The sequence below is a fragment of the Oncorhynchus mykiss genome, chromosome 11, assembly GCF_013265735.2.
Source record: "Oncorhynchus mykiss isolate Arlee chromosome 11, USDA_OmykA_1.1, whole genome shotgun sequence".
NCBI classification, from domain to species: Eukaryota; Metazoa; Chordata; class Actinopteri; order Salmoniformes; family Salmonidae; genus Oncorhynchus; species Oncorhynchus mykiss.
The window spans coordinates 49,494,795-49,519,366 of NC_048575.1; the positions used below are offsets into that span (position 1 = coordinate 49,494,795).

The following is a 24,572-nucleotide window of genomic DNA, read 5'->3' on the forward strand; positions in this document are numbered from 1 at the left end:
TAACCATTTATCAGGGACACTGACAAAGATGATTCATCATTATGATTTTTATTTACCATTCACATACAACAGGAAAGTTTCATCTGAGTTAGGACAACAATAATATAGCATTTTAAAATGTATATTAAAGGCACACTGCTTTAACACTGACAGATAATGTAAAATAAGCATCATATGGGGACTTCAAGGGATTAATTATATCAGCAAAGCAGAGAATTGACTTGTTTGTCAAAGTACAAGGCACTGCACACCAACTACCATATGTAATTGATAAGTGTAGTTAGGCTAGAAGAGTGCAAGAATAAGAAGACTTTTCAAACAAGAAGACATTGGCATTTATGTCAAACCATAGGCACGCACATCCTGTTAGGCAAAAGTGAAGGCCTCTCAAGCGATCTCACCAACCGAACCAAGCAACACACTGTGCCCAGATATCACTGCTATTTTCACAACCTCATAGGTACTGGTAGTATGATGTTGACTGAAACATGGACAAATATAAAGATAAATTATGTCAAAATGCAGAAAAATATATTGTTGCATTATAATTATTGACCCAAAAATAAAACAAATATTTTACTAATATGTCTCAGTTGACACATTCAGAAAGGGGGACATTTTGTCTTTGGTAGAGGATGTCCTTGTTTTTGTGGAAAATGGGTTCCTGCAACAGTTTGCCATAAGACGTTGTCTTGTTGAGTAAGGTTATGAAACTACTTAGAATTGATTTTTAAAATGTGCTATTGATTTATAAATAAGAAATGGTTTCAGCGACACTCAGAAAACAAAACTTAGCACTAGGAACATTTCTTATAGTTTATTTACCCTGTTGATGCTGTATCGGTTTAAATCTTTCGTTGTCTCGTTGTGGTATTCTCATCCATTCCATTATTACCTTCCCTTGTCCTAAAATAGCAGAAGTTAAAAAGAACATCATAGTCTTGAAAAGATACCGCATGTGCAAAGTAATGTCACTGTAAGAATCAGTCAAACAATACAATTCCCTTGAGTAAGGTATGATTAGCTTAAAAAATACTTACAATTTATGTGTTGGTTCAGCATGCACCCCATTTTCTGAGAATAAGAAAATGTGAGTTTAGTTTTATACAAAGGATGACCTTCATGTTATAAAGAACACATTGTACATGGAGGATAAAACAATGGCCCTGAAAGCTACTGCAAAGCTGTATACACAGCTGCTTGCTTAGCGAGTATCGCTTCCTCCTGATTCGACTTGCATGTGACACATGACCGCCTCCCAAAGTGTCTTACCAGTCGCGCAAAACACGAAAAGCTAGCTGTTCGCTGGCACGCTTCAGGCCGAGTAGTAAGTTCCCCACATCCCGATGTGCTACACAGAGCTGTATGCAAAGCAGTGTGTATGTTATTACCTGTGGGCGAGTGACTGCTCCTCTGTGAGCTCCACCTCTCATAGAGCAGAATGAGGAGGACCAGGATGATCACCTCAGCCACGATGGCTATGAAGGGTTTCAGAGGCTCCATGAAGGTGATGACCCGAACTTCCACCCGGCTCACACTGGCCTTGATGTTATAGATGGCACTGCAGACATAGACACCAGAGTCCTCCGCTGTCAGGTTCATCACAGTGAGCTTGGTTGTGTTGCCATCCACACTGATCTTGTAACGAAGGGGGTCAGTAGTTGCATTGATGAGTTCCTGAAACCAAAAGAAAATGGCATGAAGTCTCTAACACGAAGTGGTACTATTGATAATTGTCATTACTGTCAAATGAAATAACATATGATTTATTCATGGTCAACTGTAAGTTGAATGAAATAAAAACATTGTAGGTTACAATATGTAGTTAATAACTCATGTTGATGGCGTCTCCCTTTACACATTGATTACATTTGGGCAACCTTCTCACCTGCTCGGTTCCGTTTGCTCTGTACCAAAGCCAAGTGTTAGGGGGAAGCTTGGTTTTACAGGCCATCGCAACAGAGTCACCCACATACGCAACAATCGGCTTGTCCTTCTTCTCATCCATCTCTGGGGCTGGAGGAAAAGAAAGGGACCAGTATCAAGATCAAAATGCTATCTATAGGCACACTTCATTATTCAATACAAATTGCCAGGGCCTTGCACAGATGGGGTTTTAGTCCATTTCTGTGCATCCTTGTAATGTTGTGAATGATCATGTCACTATACTTTTTATTTTATAAAAACATACTTGTAATATTGGATGACAGAGAACATGTAGCCTAACTTGACATGCCTGTAGCAATACATGGCTATGCATGAGACTAGAGAATGTGAAATATGGTGTATGCATTGACTTATGTCATATAACATACTGTACCTGCCACATTGAAATCAATTTTTGCCTCGTCGGTATCACTAAAGATGCATGAGTAGTTCCCAAGGGTATCCCCAGTAATTCTGAATCTGTAAAATATATAGTCATAGCTTCATTTTCACTTACACATGTCTTGGGAAAATATATCTAAAATATAATTGTTTTGTCAGTCTTAGAAACATTCGCTGTCAAAGGTCAATTAGGCACATCATTAGAAGATGATGGCAAAGCATGGCATCTGACCTCTGGCCATGGGCCAGAATTGGTTACAGTCAAGGAACCAACTACTCTGGGATACAATATAACAGAGGCTAAGTGTATAATATTAACTGCTTCAGTAGTGAAATATAACCAAGTCCTGACGTACCAAAAGTGTATTTGCACAAAGTAATACGTAGTAGAGGTCTTCACGGGTCCACCCGAACCTGAATAGTCGAGACCTGACCCGGGACCCAAACTTTTCCCTCTGGTCCGGGTCGTGCCCTGTTTGATTGTCATCGGGTCCCAGACCTAATCTTGGGTCTATGTAACTACAGCTGATAAACTCGAGTGGACCTGAATGGACCCGCTCTGCATTGCCTATAGCATATTTATTTTACGCTAATAAGCTGAATTTATTGACTTATAAAAGGCCTAGCCAACATATAAAGACATATTCGTTAACCTGAAGAGCAGCTTAGCTGATAAACATGTTTTTTTTTTTTGTCACTCTGGTCCAATTGGGTTTGGTCTAGACCTGGACCCGTTAGGGTACGGGTCTAGGTCTGGTTGTCGTCAGGTCCATTCGAGTTCGGGTCTGACTGTTCTCGGGTCCAGATCTGATTGTCCTTGGGTAAGTTAAGGTCAAAGTCCAAGTTTTTGGACCCGAGAAGACCTCTAATACATAGCTGCCTAATTTGGAGAGTAGATACTGAAGATATTCTCCCAACCTCTATAATTAACATTTGGGTCCATAGACCATTGTATATTTACATGTAGATGACAGGCTGTTACATTTCAGATTTACATTCTCTATCCCTGATGGAATAATGAATACATACTTACACTCTTTTGAGATTATATTGTTCATTCTCCAATTGTACAGTAAGCCGAGAGTTAGTAATTTCACTCCCGTCTTTTCGCCAGTACCCGGTAATGTTTGGTAATTTGTTTGGATTACCGGTCCAGGTACATGCTAGCTCTAAATCGATGGGTTTCAAGATTTCAACTTTTTCAACCAGACTGTCACCTGTGTTTAGAATTTTGGTGGGATTTCAAACAGATAGAAAGAAAGAAGCTAAAATGAGACATCTGTTCAACCCTATAATACAGCTAAAATAGATATGTAAACTTTACACAAAACATACAGATGAACATATACCAGAATTTCAGACAAAACATTTTCTAAAGTATCACAAGATGACTGAGTGAAGAATGAATTAAGCATGTAACACTACACGACTGTACACAAAGAAATTGTGTACAGCAACGACACAAACTTGTGACTAAACAAGAACACTCTAGTAGTTACCTTTCAGGACTGCACTCTTAAAGACTTTCGTCAAAGCCAACGGAGGATTTGTTTCTGCTATAAGGGAAATGAACATAAACATTATGTTGTTTGATATGACGAGTGTTACTGAGTGATGTGTTGTGTTGGATTTGTCCCAAACATAAAGCTTTCTATTCAGGACATAAAATTCAGTTTTACTTTAGTGCCTTGTTGCAAACAGGATGCATGTTTTGGAATATGTTTTATTCTGTACAGGCTTCCTTCTTTTCACTCTGTGGTATCTTTCCTCTCCAGCAACTAAATTATGAAGGACACCTATATCTTTGTAGTGACTGGGTGTACAGATACACCATCCAAGGTGCAATAACTTTACCATGCTCAGAGTGATATTCAACGTCTGCTTTTCATGTTTTATTCGTTTATAAAAACAATTCCACTTTGACATTATTGGGTATTGTGTGTAGGCCAGAGACACACATTTTAAATGCAGGCTGTAACACAATAAAATGTGGAAATAGTTAAGGTGTGTGAATACTTTCTGAAGGCACTGTATGTACATATTTTTTCAAAGCTCAGTAGTCTAAACACTGAAGGGTAGGGTTGATCCACGAATAGAGTACAATTGCATCCCTTTGATATTTTAAGTTGAAATTCTGCACCAATATTGCATTATAAAAGCCTGTTATAATTCTGCAATTTAATATAGACCACATATAAAATTCAATAAATCACATTTTTAATATGAACAAATGCTCGCTAAATTGCCAAAAATTCTGCAATTTGATATGTCCCTCTGTGACTTCTTGGAAGATTTTAACCCACTTAACTTCAACATTTCTCCAAGTTTTCATCATCATTTTAAAGCGCTAGTTATGCCATTAGTTATTTTGTTGCTTTTACAGAGTCATTTCTGAAGATTATTACTTATTTGTTAGTGATTCATTCACACTCACCAGCCAATTTATTAGTTACACCACCCTATTCCCGAAAATAGATCGCTCCTACAGGCAGTGAGTCACGTGGCCGTGGATTGCTATATAAAGCAGGCAGACAGGCATCGAGGCATTCAGTTACTGTCCAATTGAACATTAGAATGGCCAAAACTAGTGACCTAAGCGACTTTGAGCGTGTTATGATCGTCAGTGCCAGGCATGCTTGATTCAGTATCTCAGAAACGACCGCCCTCCTGGGCTTTTCAAACACGACTGTGTCTTAGTGTTTCCCGAAAATAATGTGACAAAAAAAAATAATAACATGCCGTCAGTGGCAGTCCTGTGGGCAAAAACAGCTTGTTGATGAAAGAGGTCGAAGGAGAATGGCAATAATCTTGCAAGCTAATAGGTGGGCCACAAACAGACAAATAACGGCGCAGTACAACAATGGTGTGCAGAACGGCATCTCGGAATGCACATCAATCCTTGTCATAAATGGGCTATTGCAGCAGACGACCACACAGGGTTCCACTCCTATCAGCTAAAAACAAGAAGAAGCGGCTTCAGTGGGCACGCGATCACCAACACAGGACAACTAAGGAGTGGAAAAACATTGCCATGTCCGATGAATCCCGGTTCCGGTTGTGTCATGCTGAGGGCAGAGTCAGGATTTGGAATGAGCAGCATGTGTCCATGACCCCCATCCTACCTGGTGTCAACGGTACATCCTTGTAGCGTTGGTGTACTGATGTCCAATCTGGAGCAACTTTGTGATGCCATCACGTCGGCTTTGACCAACATGCCTGTCGAGCGTCTCCGACTTGTAGAATCCATCCCCCATAAGAATTCAGGCTGTTCTGGTGGCAAAGCATGGTCCGACCCGGAACCAGATGGGTGTACCTAATAAACTGACCGGTGAGTGTCCCTCATAATATTTTGAAGCTATTCCATTAGTTAAAGACAATTCTAAAGAAACATTCAAATAGTGAAATAGTGTTTAAAGAAATCACTTTTTGGCCATTTTGTGGTGGAAAACTGAGCGCGTTGAGCACAACACGTCAACCCTATTACATATAGAAAAACAGGCTAGATACGTTTTAGCAATTTAAAATGTTTTTGTGAAGCTTATATTCCATTGCCACTCACTGTTGCACACAACAAGCTTCCATTACCCCTATCACAAGGTGATTCATGGCTGATTTAAGATTCAATCGTCAACCCTGTTACGGTCACCCTTTATTTGGCACTTTATAGGCACATACTATAGTCATTTTCAATTTAACCTGTTGAGATGATTAATTATGTTTTTTATTAAGTTGAACATGTGGTATTTCTTTTTACTAAGTTACACTACCCAAAAGGTACTCAATTTGGTGGAATGACCCAGTAATGTACAGTGGCTCCAGAATTGCTGGCACCCCTGACTGGCAAAGCACAAACAAATATAAACAATACAATTATAGAGAGAAACTACCATGTGAGAAATACTGTACTTTATTAATGTTTCAATGGAACCAACCAAAATAATTTATTGATTTATTTAAAAATCAAGGTCCTCCAAACCCAGGTTTCACAATTAATGGCACCCTTAAAGATTATTGTAAATAACATCTACCAGAATGAAACCACAAATTAAATTCCACTTATTTAAGTTTATCTAAGTCTTATTGAGCCATTACATCACTTCCAGTTTCACTAGGGTAGAAAAATGAGGTAACACACATGCAGTATCCTACTGTCATCCAACACCATGAAGAAAACAAAAGAACTAGCAGTTCAAAAAGAGACAGATGGTCGTAGACCTTCATAAATCTCATAATGGCTACAAGAAGATCCACGATTGAATATACCACTGAGCACTGTCAGGGCAATTATTAGAAAATTCAAAAGATATGGAACAGTTGAAAACCTCACGGGTAGAGGATGCAAATGCATTTTTACCCCCAGGATCAGGAGGAGGATGGTGAGAGAAGCAACAAAATCCCCAAGAATCACTGTGAAAGAATTGCAGGCTTTGGTGGCGTCTTGGGGTCACCAGGTTTCAAAACGCACCATCAGACGCCACCTCCACATCCACAGGCTCTTTGGAAGGGTTGCCAGAAGAAAGCCCTTTCTGACCCCAAGACGCAGACACAAGTGCTTGGAGCCAAATGTCATTTAAATTATGACTGGAAGAAGGTGCTCTGGTCAGATGAGACCAAAATGTAATGTTTTGGTCAGATACAGCATCGGCATGTTTGGCGTTTAAACAGAGATGCATACAAGGAGAGGCACCTCATACCCACAGTGAAATATGGATGGGGGTCAGGGATGTTTTGAGGCTGTTTTAATTCCAGAGGTCCAGGGGCACTGGTTAAGATTGATGGCACAATGAATTCTACCAAGTATCAGGCAATTTTGGCTGACAATCTGGTTGCCTCTGTCAGAAGGCTGGGACTTGGCCGTAGGTGGACTTTCCAACAAGACAATGACCCGAAACATACCTCAAGATCCACACAGAAATGGTTCTGTGACAACAAAATCAATGTTCTGCCATTGCCATCTCAGCCGGACCTCAATCCAATCAAAAACCTGTGGGCTGAGTGGAAGAGGGCAGTTGATAAGCGCAAACCCAATAATGTGAATGCTCTAGAAAGGATCTGCATAGAGGAATGGTCCAAAATCCCTCCAAATGTGTTCCTTAACCTTGTCAAACATTATAGGAAAAGACTCCATGCTGTTATCCTTGCCAGAGATGGTTGCAATAAGTACTAAATCAGGAGTGTCATGTACTGTCATGTTGTCTTGTCTCTGTCCTTTCCCTTCACCCTGTCTCCCTCTGCTGGTCGTGTTAGGTTACCTTTTCTCCCCCGCTTTCCCCCAGCTGTCCCTTGTCTCCTCTAACTACCCATTCACCCCGTTCCCCACCTGTTCCCTTTTTCCCTCTGATTAGGTCCCTATATCTCTCTCTGTTTCTGCTCCTGTCCTTGTCGGATTCTTGTTTGTTTGTGTCATTCATGCCTGAACCAGACTGCCGTCATGTTTGCTGTAACCTTGTCCTGTCCTGTCGGAATCTGCCGGTCCATCTGAGCCTACCTATGTTTGGTAATTAAAGAAGCTCTGTTTAAGTTGATTCGCTTTTGGGTCCTCATTCACGCACCGTAACAGAAGAATCCGACCAAGAATGGACCCAGCGACTTCGGATCCTCTCCACTCAGCCGTCGAGATCCAGGGAGCGATGCTAGGCAGACACAAGCAGGAATTGTCTGCTGCTCGACATGCCGTTGAGACCCTGGCCACCCAAGTCTCCAACCTCACAGAACAGGTTCACCATCTCCGCCTCGATCCACCGGCCACTTCCAGGGCTTTCGAATCTCCGGAGCCCAGAATCAATAACCCGCCGTGTTACTCTGGGGAGCCCACTGAATGCCGCTCGTTCCTCACCCAGTGTGATATTGTGTTTTCTCTCCAGCCCAACACTTACTCCAGGAGCACTGCTCGTGTCGCCTACGTCATATCTCTCCTTATTGGACGGGCTCGTGAGTGGGGCACGGCAATCTGGGAGGCAAGGGCTGAGTGTACTAACCAGTATCAAGACTTTAAGGAGGAGATGATACAGGTTTTTGATCGATCTGTTTTTGGGGAGGAGGCTTCCAGGGCCCTGTCTTCCCTATGTCAAGGCAATCGATCCATAACAGACTACTCTATTGAGTTTCGCACTCTTGCTGTCTCCAGTGGCTGGAACGAGCCGGCCTTGCTCGCTCGTCTTCTGGAGGGTTTCCGCGCAGAGGTAAAGGATGAGATTCTCTCCCGGGAGGTTCCTTCCAGCGTGGATTCCTTGATTGAACTCGCTATTCGCATTGAGCGACGGGTTGATCTTCGTCACCGAGCTCGTGGAAAGGAGCTCGCGCTCTCCGTCGCCTCCCTCTCCGCATCACTACCATCTTCCTCTGCCGGCTCGGGTGCTGAGCCCATGCAGCTGGGAGGTATCCGCATCTCGACTAAGGAGAGGGAACGGAGAATCACCAACCGCCTCTGTCTCTATTGCGGTTCCGCTGGTCATTTTGTCACTTCATGTCCAGTAAAAGGCCAGAGCTCGTCAGTAAGCGGAGGGCTACTGGTGAGCGCTACTACTCCTGTCTCTCCTTCAAGATCCTGCACTACCTTGTCGGTCCATCTACGCTGGACCGGTTCGTCAGCTTCCTGCAGTGCCTTAATAGACTCTGGGGCGGAGGGCTGTTTTATGGACGAGACCTGGGCTCGGGAACATGACATTCCTCTCAGACAGTTAAAGGAGCCCACGGCCTTGTTCGCCCTGGATGGTAGTCCTCTCCCCAGGATTCAGCGTGAGACGCTACCTTTAACCCTCACTGTTTCTGGTAATCATAGTGAAACCATTTCTTTTTTAATTTTTCGTTCACCTTTTACACCTGTTGTTTTGGGCCATCCCTGGCTAGTTTGTCATAATCCTTCCATTAATTGGTCTAGTAATTCTATCCTCTCCTGGAACGTCTCTTGTCATGTGAAATGTTTAATGTCTGCTATCCCTCCTGTTTCCTCTGTCTCTTCTTCACAGGAGGAGCCTGGTGATTTGACAGGGGTGCCGGAGGAATATCACGATCTGCGCATGGTGTTCAGTCGGTCCAGGGCCACCTCTCTTCCTCCACACCGGTCGTATGATTGTAGTATTGATCTCCTTCCGGGAACCACCCCCCCCCGGGGTAGACTATACTCTCTGTCGGCTCCCGAACGTAAGGCTCTCGAAGATTATTTGTCTGTAGCTCTTGACGCCGGTACCATAGTCCCCTCCTCCTCTCCCGCCGGAGCGGGGTTTTTTTTTGTCAAGAAGAAGGACGGGTCTCTGCGCCCCTGCATAGATTATCGAGGGCTGAATGACATAACAGTGAAGAATCGTTATCCGCTTCCTCTTATGTCTTCAGCCTTCGAGATCCTGCAGGGAGCCAGGTTTTTCACTAAGTTGGACCTTCGTAACGCTTACCATCTCGTGCGCATCAGGGAGGGGGACGAGTGGAAGACGGCGTTTAACACTCCGTTAGGGCACTTTGAATACCGGGTTCTTCCTTTCGGCCTCGCTAACGCTCCAGCTGTCTTTCAGGCATTAGTCAATGATGTCCTGAGAGACATGCTGAACATCTTTGTTTTCGTTTACCTTGACGATATCCTGATTTTTTCACCGTCACTCCAGATTCATGTTCAGCACGTTCGACGTGTCCTCCAGCGCCTTTTAGAGAATTGTCTTTTTGTGAAGGCTGAGAAGTGCACTTTTCATGCCTCCTCCGTCACATTTCTCGGTTCTGTTATTTCCGCTGAAGGCATTAAGATGGATCCCGCTAAGGTCCAAGCTGTCATTGATTGGCCCGTCCCTAAGTCACGCGTCGAGCTGCAGCGCTTTCTCGGCTTCGAACTTCTATCGTCGTTTCATCCGTAATTTCGGTCAGGTGGCAGCTCCTCTCACAGCCCTTACTTCTGTCAAGACGTGCTTTAAGTGGTCCGTTTCCGCCCAGGGAGCTTTTGATCTCCTCAAGAATCGTTTTACATCCGCTCCTATCCTTGTTACACCTGACGTCTCTAGACAGTTCGTTGTCGAGGTTGACGCGTCAGAGGTGGGAGTGGGAGCCATCCTTTCTCAGCGCTCCCTCTCTGACGACAAGGTCCACCCATGCGCGTATTTTTCTCATCGCCTGTCGCCGTCGGAACGTAACTATGATGTGGGTAACCGCGAACTGCTCGCCATCCGGTTAGCCCTAGGCGAATGGCGACAGTGGTTGGAGGGGGCGACCGTTCCTTTTGTCGTTTGGACTGACCATAGGAACCTTGAGTACATCCGTTCTGCCAAACGACTTAATGCGCGTCAGGCGCGTTGGGCGCTGTTTTTCGCTCGTTTCGAGTTCGTGATTTCTTATCGTCCGGGCTCTAAGAACACCAAGCCTGATGCTTTGTCTCGTCTCTTCAGTTCTTCAGTAGCCTCCACTGACCCCGAGGGGATTCTCCCTGAGGGGCGTGTTGTCGGGTTGACTGTCTGGGGAATTGAGAGGCAGGTAAAGCAAGCACTCACTCAAACTCCGTCGCCGCGCGCTTGTCCTAGGAACCTTCTTTTCGTTCCCGTTCCTACTCGTCTGGCCGTTCTTCAGTGGGCTCACTCTGCCAAGTTAGCCGGCCACCCTGGCGTTCGGGGTACGCTTGCTTCCATTCGCCAGCGTTTCTGGTGGCCCACCCGGGAGCATGACACGCGTCGTTTCGTGGCTGCTTGTTCGGTCTGCGCGCAGACTAAGTCCGGTAACTCTCCTCCTGCCGGCCGTCTCAGGCCGCTTCCTATTCCCTCTCGACCGTGGTCTCACATCGCCTTAGATTTTGTCACCGGACTGCCTTCGTCAGCGGGGAAGACTGTTATTCTTACGGTTGTCGATAGGTTCTCTAAGGCGGCTCATTTCATTCCCCTTGCTAAGCTTCCTTCTGCTAAAGAGACGGCACAAATCATCATCGAGAATGTTTTCAGAATTCATGGCCTTCCGTCAGACGTCGTTTCGGACAGAGGTCCGCAATTCACGTCTCAATTTTGGAGGGAGTTTTGCCGTTTGATTGGGGCTTCCGTCAGTCTCTCTTCCGGCTTTCACCCCCAGTCTAACGGTCAAGCAGAACGGGCCAATCAGACTATTGGTCGCATCTTACGCAGTCTTTCTTTTCGCAACCCTGCGTCTTGGTCAGAACAGCTCCCCTGGGCAGAATACGCCCACAACTCGCTTCCTTCGTCTGCGACCGGGCTATCTCCTTTTCAGAGTAGCCTCGGGTACCAGCCTCCGTTGTTCTCATCTCAGTTCGCCGAGTCCAGCGTCCCCTCCGCTCAGGCTTTTGTCCAACGTTGCGAGCGCACTTGGAAGAGGGTCAGGTCTGCGCTTTGCCGTTATAGGGCGCAGACTGTGAGAGCTGCTAATAAGCGTAGAACGAAGAGCCCTAGATATTGTCGCGGTCAGAGAGTTTGGCTCTCCACTCAGAACCTTCCCCTTAAGACGGCTTCTCGCAAGTTGACCCCGCGGTTCATTGGTCCATTCCGTATCTCTCAGGTCATTAATCCTGTCGCAGTGCGACTTCTTCTTCCGCGATATCTTCGTCGCGTCCACCCGGTCTTCCATGTCTCCTGTGTTAAGCCCGTTCTTCGCGCCCCCGCTCGTCTTCCCCCCCCCCCCCCCCATCCTTGTCGAGGGCGCACCTATCTACAGGGTCCGTAAAATCTTGGACATGCGTCCTCGGGGCCGTGGTCATCAGTACCTAGTTGACTGGGAGGGGTACGGTCCTGAGGAGAGGAGTTGGGTTCCCTCTCGGGACGTGCTGGACCGTGCGCTGATTGATGATTTCCTCCGTTGCCGCCAGGTTTCCTCCTCGAGTGCGCCAGGAGGCGCTCGGTGAGTGGGGGGGTACTGTCATGTACTGTCATGTTGTCTTGTCTCTGTCCTTTCCCTTCACCCTGTCTCCCTCTGCTGGTCGTGTTAGGTTACCTTTTCTCCCCCGCTTTCCCCCAGCTGTCCCTTGTCTCCTCTAACTACCCATTCACCCCGTTCCCCACCTGTTCCCTTTTTCCCTCTGATTAGGTCCCTATATCTCTCTCTGTTTCTGCTCCTGTCCTTGTCGGATTCTTGTTTGTTTGTGTCATTCATGCCTGAACCAGACTGCCGTCATGTTTGCTGTAACCTTGTCCTGTCCTGTCGGAATCTGCCGGTCCATCTGAGCCTACCTATGTTTGGTAATTAAAGAAGCTCTGTTTAAGTTGATTCGCTTTTGGGTCCTCATTCACGCACCGTAACAAGGAGTGCCAATAATTATGAAACCTTGATTTTGGTGAAATGTATTTTGTATTAAATAATTTAATGATTTTGGTTGGTTCCATTGAAACATTAATAAAGTACAGTATTTCTCACATGTTGGTATTTTGAGTTTATCTCTATAAATATATTGTTTATATTTTTTTAAGTATTGTTTGTGCATTGCCAGTCAGGGGTGCTAGTAATTTTGGAGCCCACTGTATATGACATACAACTGACATTTAAGCAGTTAACTGCCACAAAGGGTAGTCATGTAAAGCACAGGGTGCTTACAATACACACTTCAAAGTCATTGCCAGCAGCACACCACCAGTAACGAAAAATGATCTCAGTAACGAAAAAAATGGCATCTCTGGTGATCCATACAACAGACCCAATTATTGGTCTAATGTCCTCCTGATACATAATACTGAAGGATTAGAAGCATATTGAATACACCACACCAATGCAGTTACTGTGGAAATCTAATGCACATTTGCAGATGTACTGCTGCAGCTAAGACTCTCAGCCACACTTGTTCCACTGGCTACAAGGTCACATCACAACCAGCCAAGCAGAAAGACCTGTTTACAAAGCTGATAAATATAAAATCCAGAATCTGTATTTACTTGTATAGATGCCTCTCCAGAAGAGAGGAAACAGGATGAGCTGAAGGGAAAGGATCCAGGGCGAAAACATGGTTGTTTCAGTCAGTCAGCTAGTCCTGCGTTATCTGCTGCATAGAGTTTTTCTATAAGATCCCCCTCTCATCAGCTGCCTGCTGCTCCTCTCTCTCATCCCCTTCGCTCCCCTCCTTGTTCTTCCCCTCAGCATCGGTGACGCAGCAAAGATATCAGCCTGCTGGTGTTCCTCTATTATTCATACAGACACAGACCGAGGGTACAGACAGTCCTGTCCCATGGTGCAACAGCCACCTTGTCATGGAAGGTGCAGAAAAAGTACATTACAGTGAGTATCAGATATACAGGTCATGTAAGATGTGATGTAGGACAGCTGTAAGTCACATGGTACAGAATGCCTGTCATTTTGGAGATCACTGTCCAAAGTCCTTGTCCATTATTCCCCTCAAATTATATGTGCAATATCAGATTTATACCATAAACATCACCTATGCTAATATTAGCAACGGTTGAGTTTACTTCTGTATTCATTGCTATTTCTGTATTCACAGTTGTTATATTCTAATGAAATGTATATCTTTAAAGTTGTTTACCTCGGACAAGACAGTATAGTTTAATGTATAGAGTGTAGATCTGGTGATTTACTCAGTGGTATACAGATTCCACTCTGTTGGCAACAGGGCACTCAGGCTATGGTTGGTGATGTAAGGGGATTAAAGTCAAATTCACACACGTAGCATGAGACGAGTAGTGAGTATAGCACCACGCCCTGTCTGTAGAATATAACACTGTCCCAGTCTAAACCACAATAGTACCCATATCAAAAGCAGTTCCTGTGAACTTTCACTTTCATTACTTATGTTAAATGTTTAAATTTATACTATCTTTCCCCAAAAGGATTAATCCAGATCATGGCGTTGGCAGAAATTCCTCCGATTTTAGTCACCCGGGCCATCAGTGATCAGCCATGCCCTTCACAGCGCCATCCCCCAGTCGGAGGCCTCTCTTGGCTTAGCCCGCTTGGAGACCAATCGAATCCAGGGACTCAGTGACCAAAACTTGACAGAAAAAACAAAAGTGCTGTCTGCAAATCCCCTGGTAGGATATTCACCCTGCTGAGGCTGATAGTGAGTAGTCGAGCAGTTTGGTGAAGAGCTACAGTAGTAGAGCACTGTCCAGTCCAGCTCTCTACTGCAGTGTTCTACCAGGGGAAAAGGAGACGTCACCATGTCCACCGAGGGGATGTCTAGAGAGGAGGCAGAGGAGTACCAGAAACAGGTGGTGGAGGAAAAGTAAGTCACTACTACTAGCCCTTATTTTACAGTACTGTAAAAGTCATACAAAGTGATAATCAAACAACTGCAAAGGAATGCTTCAAGGTTGGGGTCAATTCCATTTCAATTCAGCCAAATACAAGAAGTAGAGATTCAATTCTTATTCAATTAAAATGAAATGTAAAATAAATTATGCTTCTGAATCTGAGGCCAACCTCTTTGGAATGATTCAAATTGACATTTTGGATTAGATGTATTCAATAGCAAGCAAGAGCAGAGCATTTAGTTTGAAACTTTCCCTTTTTTGAAAAATGTTAGCAATTTTTTATTATCCTAGCTATGTGAAGTAAAAAAGCCAAACAGATGTAAGGGAGATACAACGGCAATTTACACCTGTAAATGTACCTCTAGTCAAGAGAATTACACTGATGAAAATACAATGAAACATATTTTACCATTTTTATGAAGAATGCTTTACCAAATAGTAGGGGAGTCAAACTGGTAGGCAGACTAACCTCCATGCAGTCCTATATTACTTCACACCCAGATTATTTCAGAATTACTGTCTGTCTCCAATTGCTGAGAGTGGTGGGATTGACAATGCTGCCATAATCTGGAGATTAATAATATATATATTACTCTGCTGCCCCAGAAACTGAGTCATTTATATTGTTTTGTTTTCCTACATTATCTTATTTAGAGCTGACGCCTATAAAATATGATTGATTGATATGGAAACTGCAATGGCCATGAATAATTATCATTGCACAGAAGCATAGAAACAGATTTTTATCTCTGAAAACAAATAATGCACATTTTTACACAACCAGCATCACGCAGTGAAAATACAAGCTGTTTACCTTTTAAGAATTTTGTAAGAGTTATATGATCGACTGCCGGACAATATATTAATACGCTTTCATAGGTTTGGTAACATGGTTTCTTTTCTTGTCTGAAAACAGGATGGAGAGAGATTCCGAGTTCTTGGTAAAGAAAGCTGAGAGGGCCACACTGAGAACGTGCTTAAGAGACAAATACAGACTACCAAAGGTAAGACAGTCTCCTGTCATTCTCCTCCATTCTCATGTCATATGAAACAAGAGGAGAAATGCTCATAAATACTTAGATAAAAATGCCCTCAATAGCAAAATTACCCACATTTGTAATTTCCTGTGAATGACGTATGGTGATAATCTTATGCAATTTCTCAGTAAACGAGAACACATTATCACAAATGAGTAACATGATGAAACAGAGGCTGTGTCGGTCAGTGTCAGAGTGCGTGACTGAGTACATTTACAGGAGCACATGGCCTGCTAGTCAGATAGGCCTGAGTAGAGCCAAGAGATTAAGGCATAAAAAAAGCCCAGTGACTGCAGCTGTCCTGCGTTTGAGCCCCAGGCCTGAAATGCCCTGTGTGTGTGTATGTCATCTATCTCAGAAGCCCTGTCAGGGTCATAGAGGGTCACATGTGATGCTAAGCTGTTTTCTTTAGCTGGTGGACCTAGAGACAGCAATGTTTTAGGACCACGTGCCTGGATCAGGTGCCTTCCAACCCAAAATCTTACCTGGTCAGGAAATGCCTATTATATGTTTTTTTAAATGGGCCAGGAAGAAAAACTATAGAATTTAAACATGATAATATTTATACTGTGCCTGGGCATAATAATGTCCTCCTCAGCCAGTCTGAACAGTGATTCCTCTTCAGCCAGTCTGACCAGTGCATTGCCTGCTGTGTTTAGAGTGAACAGGACGCAAACCTGATGGAGTTGGCAGGGGACGACATTGACGTGCCTGAAGAACTACTCAAAATGGTGGACGAGGACGCCACAGAGGAGGAGGAGAAGGACTCTATCCTGGGCCAGATACAGAATCTCCAGAACATGGACATGGACCAGATCAAGGAGAAAGCCTCAGCCACCATGGTTGAGATGAAATCTAAAGCAGAGGAGAAGTGCTCTGTAATGTGATGTGATGAGAGGAAACACTGGTTCAGTTGATCTGAGATTAGTTCCTAAGCACCAAGTTTGACCAAAGATAGAACTTCCAAGGTTGAACTTCCCTGAAATATTCTAGCTTTCAAGTATTCTAATCTAGACTGTGGGCTTGGATTTATCCGAAACACATACAGTAGTCCTACTACACAATCTAAATTTAACCAGTCTTAAATGGGTTAATCTGTAAATAGAGGGCCCTCTCTCCTGGAGAGATGACTCTTAATCTGTCTTTCTCAGAAAGCTGTGGGGAGGAGGTCAGGAAAAACATCACAGGGATGGCAGTAAAAGTATTTTTGTTGTTGTGGTTAATACGGTTTAATTTTTTTTTATATACAGTAAACCTCATGTCTTCTTTGCAAGAAGGTACAATTAAGAGGATGTCATGTCATCACGGTTATAAATGCTCTGAATTGTTTCATGTTAAAAAATACGTTCCTCTGAATCTTTGGTAAAGCCTTTGTAAAACGGACCGTATACAATTGGATTTTGTACTTGAGCACGTTTGTAATAAATATAGAGATGTTTCATAAGAACCCCATGAAAAACAATCCATGTTCAGAGCTGTGGTTTATATAATGAGAGACAATGCCTCCATGTGGATAAAATCATTACATTTTACTGAAACTGCTCTTAAAGTTTCAGGATATATATCTCTTTATAGAATATGAAAGAGGCTGGTTCACAGGCTGACTACATAGCATGCGTTGCGTGCACGAGCGTTGCAAAATAAATTTAGAAATCTATATTATTCAATTATTGCACCCACACTGCTCGCGCGCTCCAATGAATGTCTGCGTTGCCAAGGGCTAAAGTAGAAGTCAGTTCTATTTGTGATGCAGATCGCGCTGCAAGTCCTGCCTCTCCCATCTCCTCATTGGTTTATAGAAGCAGGTACCCACGTACCATCTCCTCATTGGTTATACCCACAGGGGTGACTGAAAGACGAATGAGGTCAGTGGCGGTAATGCACCTAATTTATGAAAGTTGCCAATCGCAATATAAAGTCAAGAGAAGATAAAGCCTAGAAGGAAGAGAGATGACTGGAAACGATTCCGTTGACCGTTTTATGTGTGGATTAATTGTCGGAGTAGAGGACCTTGTGCATTTCAGGTAGCAACAGCAAGCTAGCTAAATAGGACAAATTAGCTAGCAAGTGCAAGCTAGCTAGCTAAATTGCCATAAATGTTTAATGGTTTTTGACCTGTCCACAAATTAATGGAATTGGTTCAGAGTTTGTTTTGATATTCTAACCTGCGTGTCGTGATTGCGTTTGGTGTGGGGGGACAAAATACATTTATGCACGATGGCGCACGTGCACAGCCGGTTTGGGTTCCGTGTACGACCGATTTAGCTATTCAAAGCTCAATAGTACACATTATATGAGAATTATCTAATAAAATGAAAGATATTTGCAAAAACCACAAACTTTTCAAGAGATATGTAACAGTTTGACATTATTAAGACGTATTTCTGCAGCAACAGGAAATGTGGATCATAATGAATAGAAGTTCGTTGTAGGGGTTGATACATTTTTCATTAGGGCAAATCAAGTCTGACATTTTAAAATCGAATTTACTAGAAGCCTTTTAAAACCTTGAATACCCTACAAGTTTGCATTTCCTGTAGTGCAGAAAAATTCTCAGCAATAAAAGAGTGCTCAGATTAAGATCCTACATCTGTAGTCAAAAGTACAAAATACATATAATATCCATTTAAGCCAGGCCCATAGAATACAACAGGATTTACAGAGCAGGCCTACACTAGGTAATGTCAGTTTCCTCCCCAAAATCCCCCAATGCCATAGCCTGGTACCAGATCTGTTGACCAACGGAGTTGGCTAGACAGCACAAACAGATCCTGCACCAGGCGACCAATGCCCCAGAGAGGGCCTCGTCACTTGTGGTGAAGCTGCAGGCTATTCATGAAGACCGTCTGCAGCTCGTTGATGTCATCCGTGGCCTCTATGGGAATGCTGGCTGTGTTAGTGGAGTTCAGTAACACTGAGTCACTAGTAGTAAAGCAAGAGGAGCTACAGTTGTCATACAGCTTGGAGCTCACACAGCATGAGCCTCCCACAGCTCCCTGTAGACGCTCGTACACATCCAGGTAAAGGTTGGAGCAGTGTGGGGAGAGAAGGCCATGGTCTTGGGGGTGAGGGTGGTGGATGTGGAGGTGCTTGGCTCTGGGGCTGTGTTAGGGGCTGTGGGGCAGGTCTGTAGACAGCTGTTCCTCATGGTGCACTGTAGGTCTATGGCGATCAGGGGCTTGCCGATGTTGACGTCCGTGGTCCAGTCCCCCAGCTCATCTACAGCCTTGAAAGAGTACTGTAGACACCCTGTGAACCCCAGCAGATTCTACAGAGATGAAGGAGTAGAATAATATTTTTTTGACCTAATGTATTTATACTAGAGCTACAATGGAGATCAAAACTCTTGTCCAAGGTGAATACTGCCCTAAGATGACACCAGCTGCTCCTACAGGAATGTAGTTTTAAAATGTTTTTTTTCAAGAGATCGTTTGAAAAGGGGCAAATACAGTTTAAGAAAGTAGTAGTAATGTGAGAATGTAGAGAGTGGTGATTATATTGTACGCTTCTGTAGAGAGCTGAGACGTGTGTACAGGCAGTGCTGGGGCAGACTGCTGGAGAGCAGGAAGATGTGAGTCTCCTCTGGTGCCTTCCTTTTCATCGGTTTGGGGTCAACATATAGGAAAAGATTATAGAAAGTATTCACACCCCTTAACTTTTTCAACATTTTGTTGTGTCAGAGCTTGAATTTAAAATGTATTAAATTGAGATTTTGTCACTGGTCTACACACAATACCCCATAATGTGAAAGTGGAATTACGTTTTTAAATTAAAATTATTTTACAAATGGATTAAAAATGAAAAGCTAAAGTGTCTTGAGACAATATGTATTCAACCCCTTTGTTATGGTAAGCCTAAATAAGTTCAGGAGTAAAAGTAAAAATTTGCTTAACAAGTTCCATAATAAGTGGCACGGAATGACTGTGCAATAATAGTGTTTTAATAGTTTTTGAATGACTACCTCATTACTATACCCCACACATACCAATCAAGGTCCTACAATCGAGCAGTGAATTTCAAACACAGATTCAGCCAAAGACCAGAGAGGTTTTCAAATGCCTCGCAAAGAAGTGCACCCATTGGCACATGGTTAAAAAAGCAGACATTGAATATCCCTTGAGCATGGAGAAGTTATTAATTACACTTTGGATGGTGTATCAATACACCCAGTGACTACAAAGATGCAGGTGTTCTTCCTAACTCAGTTGCCAAAGATGAAGGAAACCGCTCAGGGATTTCACCATGAAGAAAACTGAGGATGGATCAACAACATTGTAGGTAGTCCCCAATACTAACCTAGTTGACTGAGTGAAAAGAAGTAAGCCTGTACAGAATATAAATATTCCATAGCGCGCATTCTGCTTGCTACAAGACACTAAAGTAATGTGGCAAAACAATTCACTTTTTTTGTCCTGAATACAACGTGTTATGTTTGGGGCAAATCCAATACAATATATTACTGAGTACCACTCATTCATATCAGCAAGCATAGTGGTTGCTGCATCATGTTATGAGTTTGCTTGTAACTGTTAAGGACTGTGGAGTTTTTCAGTATAAAAAATAAACAAAATGGAGCTAAGCACAGGCAAAATCCTAGAGGAAAACCTGGTACAGTTTGTTTTCCACCAGACACTGGGAAACTAATTCACCTTTCGGCAGGACAATAACCTAAAACACAAGGCCAAATCTACACTGGAGTTGCTTACCAAGACCGTGAAGGGTGTATCCAAGTTACAGTTTTGACTTAAATCTACTTGAAAATCTATGGCAAGACCTGAAAATTTGACAGTGCCTGAAGAATAAAAAAATAAAAATAATGGTCAAATATTGTACAATCTAGGTGTGCAAAGCTCTTAGAGACTTACCCAGATAGCCTCACAGTTTTAAATCACTGCCAAAGGTGATTCTAGCATGTACTGACTCAAGGGTGTGAATACTTATGTAAATTAGATATTTCTGTATTTCATTTTCAATAAATTGGCAAACATTTCTAAAAATGTGTTTTCACTCTGTCATTATGGGGTATTGTGTGTAGATGGGTGAGGAAATACAACTTATTGAATCCATGTTGAATTCAGGCTTTAACACAACAATATGGAATAAGTCAAAAGGTATGAATACTTTCTGAAGGCACTGTAGAGTCTGTAAAGACAGACTCTGCAGTCTGCACAATGCCACCTATGCTCCTAATGTTGTTTCAGTAAACCCCAAGAAAGGAAAATGCTCTCATTGGTATTGAACAGAGCTGGGAAGAAACATCATGGCATCAGTGGCATATTGCGTTTAAATTCCTTTCCCTATCCTCCTATCCCTTTGGTGTTCATGGATCTGAAACGCTTCGATGGATGGATTGGATTAGGCTATTGGATTAGTTACACCTTTTCAGATCTGTGAACACTTGAAGGGGTAGGGGATAGGAAAGAAACAGTGAGAAATTGGTGACAGGAGCTTGGGGAAGGAACAAGTTTGCATAATTGAACTGGGTGAAAGACTGTAGCATCTCACCAGGGAGAAGTTGGTGACGTGGGCCTGGCAGAAGGACGTGTCCTCTGGTTTCTTCATGATGTGGGTGTAGATGACCAAAACGTCGGAGAACTCTGCAGGCGAAGTGCTAGTACAATAAAACTGTAACAATACTGTTAGTTTACAGTATACTAAAATGAACTAATAGTATGTAGTATATACTCATTATTATGTAGTATACAGTATGTTAGTATGGGTATTCTAACACAGTTATGGTCTATTTTTTGCTTTCTTGAGTAAGACAGCTCCAAAATGCAGGTGCTTCAGCCTAGCTCAGTGCTTTCTGTAGTGGTGGGGCTGCCAGTGGAAAATACAAAGCGTAGGGGTTGGTAATGTTCTCTAGTTGCACCGTGATTGGCTCAGGTTTCTGTCACTCATGGGGACACTACGTCTCCGCCAAATCTAAGGGTAGAGCTAAAAAATTCAAGCTCCTTGGGTGCCGCCATAGAGTTACATTAGAAGTGCCCATCCAAGAAGGCTCAAGGCTAAAATGACGTCAAACTACGTTATATCTACAGTGGCTTTGATTGTACTGATCATGTCAACATTATACTTTCAAAATCTTAGCTAGCAGTCATCCTCATGAATCAAGTCGACAATCTACTGGCAAACTCGGAACTGGGAAATCTGACTTCAGTGAGTTCAAGACAACTGGGAACTCAGGAAAAAGCACCATAAAAAAAGCACCATAAATCCAGAGAATGTTTGATGACAAAATTTGCCCACGGAGGACTGCCGCACAACCTTCCTGTTCAAGTGAGCACAGCACAACAAGGTGAGTCCAAAAATGTATTGTATGCTGCTGCATAAATGATGTAATATGCCAGGGAAATATGTATATTGTAGCTAAGAAAGTAATACTAAGTGTATGTTGTGTAGTAAGATGTTAGTAGCCCATGTGCTTCACCATAATAATTTGGTCTATTTTCCCCTCTTAATTTTCCTACTGTTCTGACTTGGTGGTGCACATGTAGCCTATAACCTGTTTTAGAGAAATGTAATCATTGAATATTTGTGAGGGATTTCCTCCTCTTCTTCCGAAGAGGAGAGGCGAAAAGGATCGGAGGACCAATATGCGGCGTGGTAAGTGTCCATGGTTCTTTTAATAAGAAATAGTACACATGAACAACTGAATACAAAAACAATAAACGTGGAATGAACGAAACCCAAAACAGTACCGCGTGGTGAAAAACACAGACACGGAAACAAACACCCACAAACACACAGTGAAACCCAGGCTACCTAAGTATGATTCTCAATCAGAGACAACTAATGACACCTGCCTCTGATTGAGAACCATACTAGGCCGAAACATAGAAATCCCCAAATCATAGAAAAACAAACATAGACTGCCCACCCCAACTCACGCCCTGACCATACTAAATAATGACAAAACAAAGGAAATAAAGGTCAGAACGTGACAATATTGTAAGAGATTTCATTGTCTGCTTATATGCCACCTTTATTTATCCTTCTGACTTGGTGTACAGGGAGAACACTGTAAGAATGGCCCATGTTATGAATTCTGTCACTGTCCATTTCAAAAGTGCTCAACAAATAGTTATATTAACTACGTTCGTCCTAGCTCGCTCATTAATGTCTTAATCGAAAATACGGATTGCCCGTTATCCGCTTGTCGTCCCCTTATGCCACAGTTTGTACATCTCAATTGTCAGTAGAAACCACATTTGTTTAAGCAAATCAGCCATATCAGCCATGTTTTTTGAAAATCCAGTAAATTAAGCTGAATTAACTGTTTTGCTGCCAGACAAGGCTCTGCTGATAGCCAGGTGTAGCAGTGGTAAGGTGTTGGGACTGCTGTTGGGATGTAGGCCCTAACAGTTTGTGTGCACCATTAATGTATTGTTTAGTGTTGTGTTGTGTTGTGCTATTTTGTGTAGTGGCTTTGCTGGCATGCATCCCCCACCCCCAAAAAATGGTTTGCCCCTCCAAGATTTAAATGCTGAAATCCCCACTGACTGTGAGCCTTGGCCCACTGACGGTTGTGAGCCAGGTCCATGTCAGAGCTGTCATCAGGCACAATAGGGTCAGTCAAGAGCCCTGAGCTCTGATAGGCTGCTGCGGATCTCCAGAGCCTGCTTCCCCTTAGTGGCGTCGAACTGGCCCATGTCTGGATAAAACAAACAACACCACAATAACATTATCTCAGGCTCTCACAGAAGATATTTGTCAGGCAAGGTATTATTGTCATGATAATCAATTCATGGAGGTACTGTATACAGGGTAGGAAAGGATATATATATTTTTTGTTTCGCTTTTACTTACTTTGCATGGTACTGCACTAGAGCTAATCTGTGTATTTTATTATTAATTGACTTGCATACTCCATGAACACAAATAGTAACATTTGCAAAATTATGATTATTTTACCAATACATAATTGGTCCATTACTCCATACCCTCAGCCACTTTGTCCAGCAACACAGTGATCTTCTCATCCTCCAGAAGACGTTCCTTCAGAAACTTGATGAAGACGAACCTGCTAGAACTCAGCCCATAAGCTTCTGCATCTTGCATCCCTTATGTATCATTCTGGGGCGGCAGCTTAGTGGTTAGAACGTTGGACGAGTAACTGAAACGTTGCAATATTGAATCCCTGAGCTGACAAGGTAAAAATCTGTTATTCTGCCCCTGGACAAGGCAGTTAACCCACTGTTCCTAAGCCATCATTGAAAATAAGAATTTGTTCTTAGCTGACTTGCCTGGTTAAATAAAGGTTAAATACAAATTCTCTGCAACCTGGCTTGAGGTGAGTAAAGGACTCCCTCTGCTGGAATCAGAGTTTTCAGAAGCTACACTACCCGACCAAAAATATGTGGACACCTGCTTGTTGAACATCTCATTCTGAAATCATGTGCATTAATATGAAGTTGATCCCCCCCTTTGCTGCGATAACAGCCTCTACTCTTCTGGGAAGCTTTCCCACTAGATGTTGGAACATTGCTGCGGGAACTTGCTTCCATTCTGCCACAAGAGCATTAGTGAGGTCATTCACTGATGTTGGGCTCGCAGTCGGCGTTCCAATTCATCCCAAAGGGGTTCGATCGGGTTGAGGTTAGGGTTCTGTGCAGGCCAGTGAAGTTCTTACGCAGCGATTTCGACAAACCATTTCTGTATGGACCCTTTATGGACCCTTTCTTTGTGTATTGTCTTTGTGTATTGTCATTCTGAAACAGGAAATGGCTATTTCTGATTTAATTTAAGACATTATCCCGGATTAATAACAAAAATAATGACATCCTCTTTAATCATTATTAAGAGATTTAAAGTTGCACTTTATTTTTCTTTTTTGTGTGTATTTCAACTCTCCTTGTTTTTACCTGTCTGTTTTGTTTCGCGTTAGATGTGTTTGATGCAGTAATGTAAGATGTTGATTGCTGATAATTTGTATAATTGTGCTTGATATTTGTAATTTGCACTTGGAATAAAAAATGTATTCATAAATTTACGTAAAAACATTTAAAAAAGGCCTACCAATTTTGTTCACTGGGTA

General features: G+C 42.9%; 2 protein-coding genes across 3 annotated transcripts; one reads left to right on the forward strand and one right to left on the reverse strand.

Annotated features, from left to right (window-relative positions):
• Window positions 1-32: 32 nt before the first annotated feature.
• On the reverse strand, window positions 33-13,396 carry emb (embigin). Of its 2 annotated transcripts, XM_021621144.2 has the most exons (9): window positions 13,167-13,396; window positions 3,828-3,884; window positions 3,362-3,545; window positions 2,321-2,406; window positions 1,889-2,016; window positions 1,392-1,677; window positions 1,041-1,074; window positions 826-906; window positions 33-481 (listed from the first exon to the last, which is right to left on the reverse strand). In XM_021621144.2, exons 1-8 carry the CDS (start codon window positions 13,234-13,236, stop codon window positions 846-848), a joined length of 906 nt encoding a protein of 301 aa, XP_021476819.1. In that variant the 5' UTR covers window positions 13,237-13,396; the 3' UTR covers window positions 33-481; window positions 826-845. The 2 variants fall into 2 exon arrangements, with proteins under 2 accessions (XP_021476819.1, XP_021476818.1); XM_021621143.2 differs by having other exon boundaries at window positions 33-906; window positions 13,167-13,395.
• An 865-nt stretch (window positions 13,397-14,261) lies between these two features.
• On the forward strand, window positions 14,262-16,997 carry LOC110535828 (complexin-4). The gene is made up of 3 exons (XM_021621145.2): window positions 14,262-14,470; window positions 15,415-15,502; window positions 16,195-16,997. Exons 1-3 carry the CDS (start codon window positions 14,406-14,408, stop codon window positions 16,420-16,422), a joined length of 381 nt encoding a protein of 126 aa, XP_021476820.1. The 5' UTR covers window positions 14,262-14,405; the 3' UTR covers window positions 16,423-16,997.
• Window positions 16,998-24,572: the final 7,575 nt, after the last annotated feature.

Bases quoted from the DNA above. Each gene is read 5' to 3' on its own strand.
- LOC110535828 (XM_021621145.2), top strand. From the start codon at position 14,406: ATGTCCACCGAGGGGATGTCTAGAGAGGAGGCAGAGGAGTACCAGAAA. The intron at 14,471-15,414 runs GTAAGTCACTAC...GTCTGAAAACAG, and splicing joins AAACAGGTGGTGGAGGAAAA to GATGGAGAGAGATTCCGAGT. The intron at 15,503-16,194 runs GTAAGACAGTCT...TGCTGTGTTTAG, and splicing joins ACAAATACAGACTACCAAAG to AGTGAACAGGACGCAAACCT.
- emb (XM_021621144.2), bottom strand. From the start codon at position 13,236: ATGTTTTCGCCCTGGATCCTTTCCCTTCAGCTCATCCTGTTTCCTCTC. The intron at 3,546-3,827 runs GTAACTACTAGA...TTCTAAACACAG, and splicing joins TAAGAGTGCAGTCCTGAAAG to GTGACAGTCTGGTTGAAAAA. The intron at 2,407-3,361 runs GTAAGTATGTAT...TATATTTTACAG, and splicing joins CAATATAATCTCAAAAGAGT to ATTCAGAATTACTGGGGATA.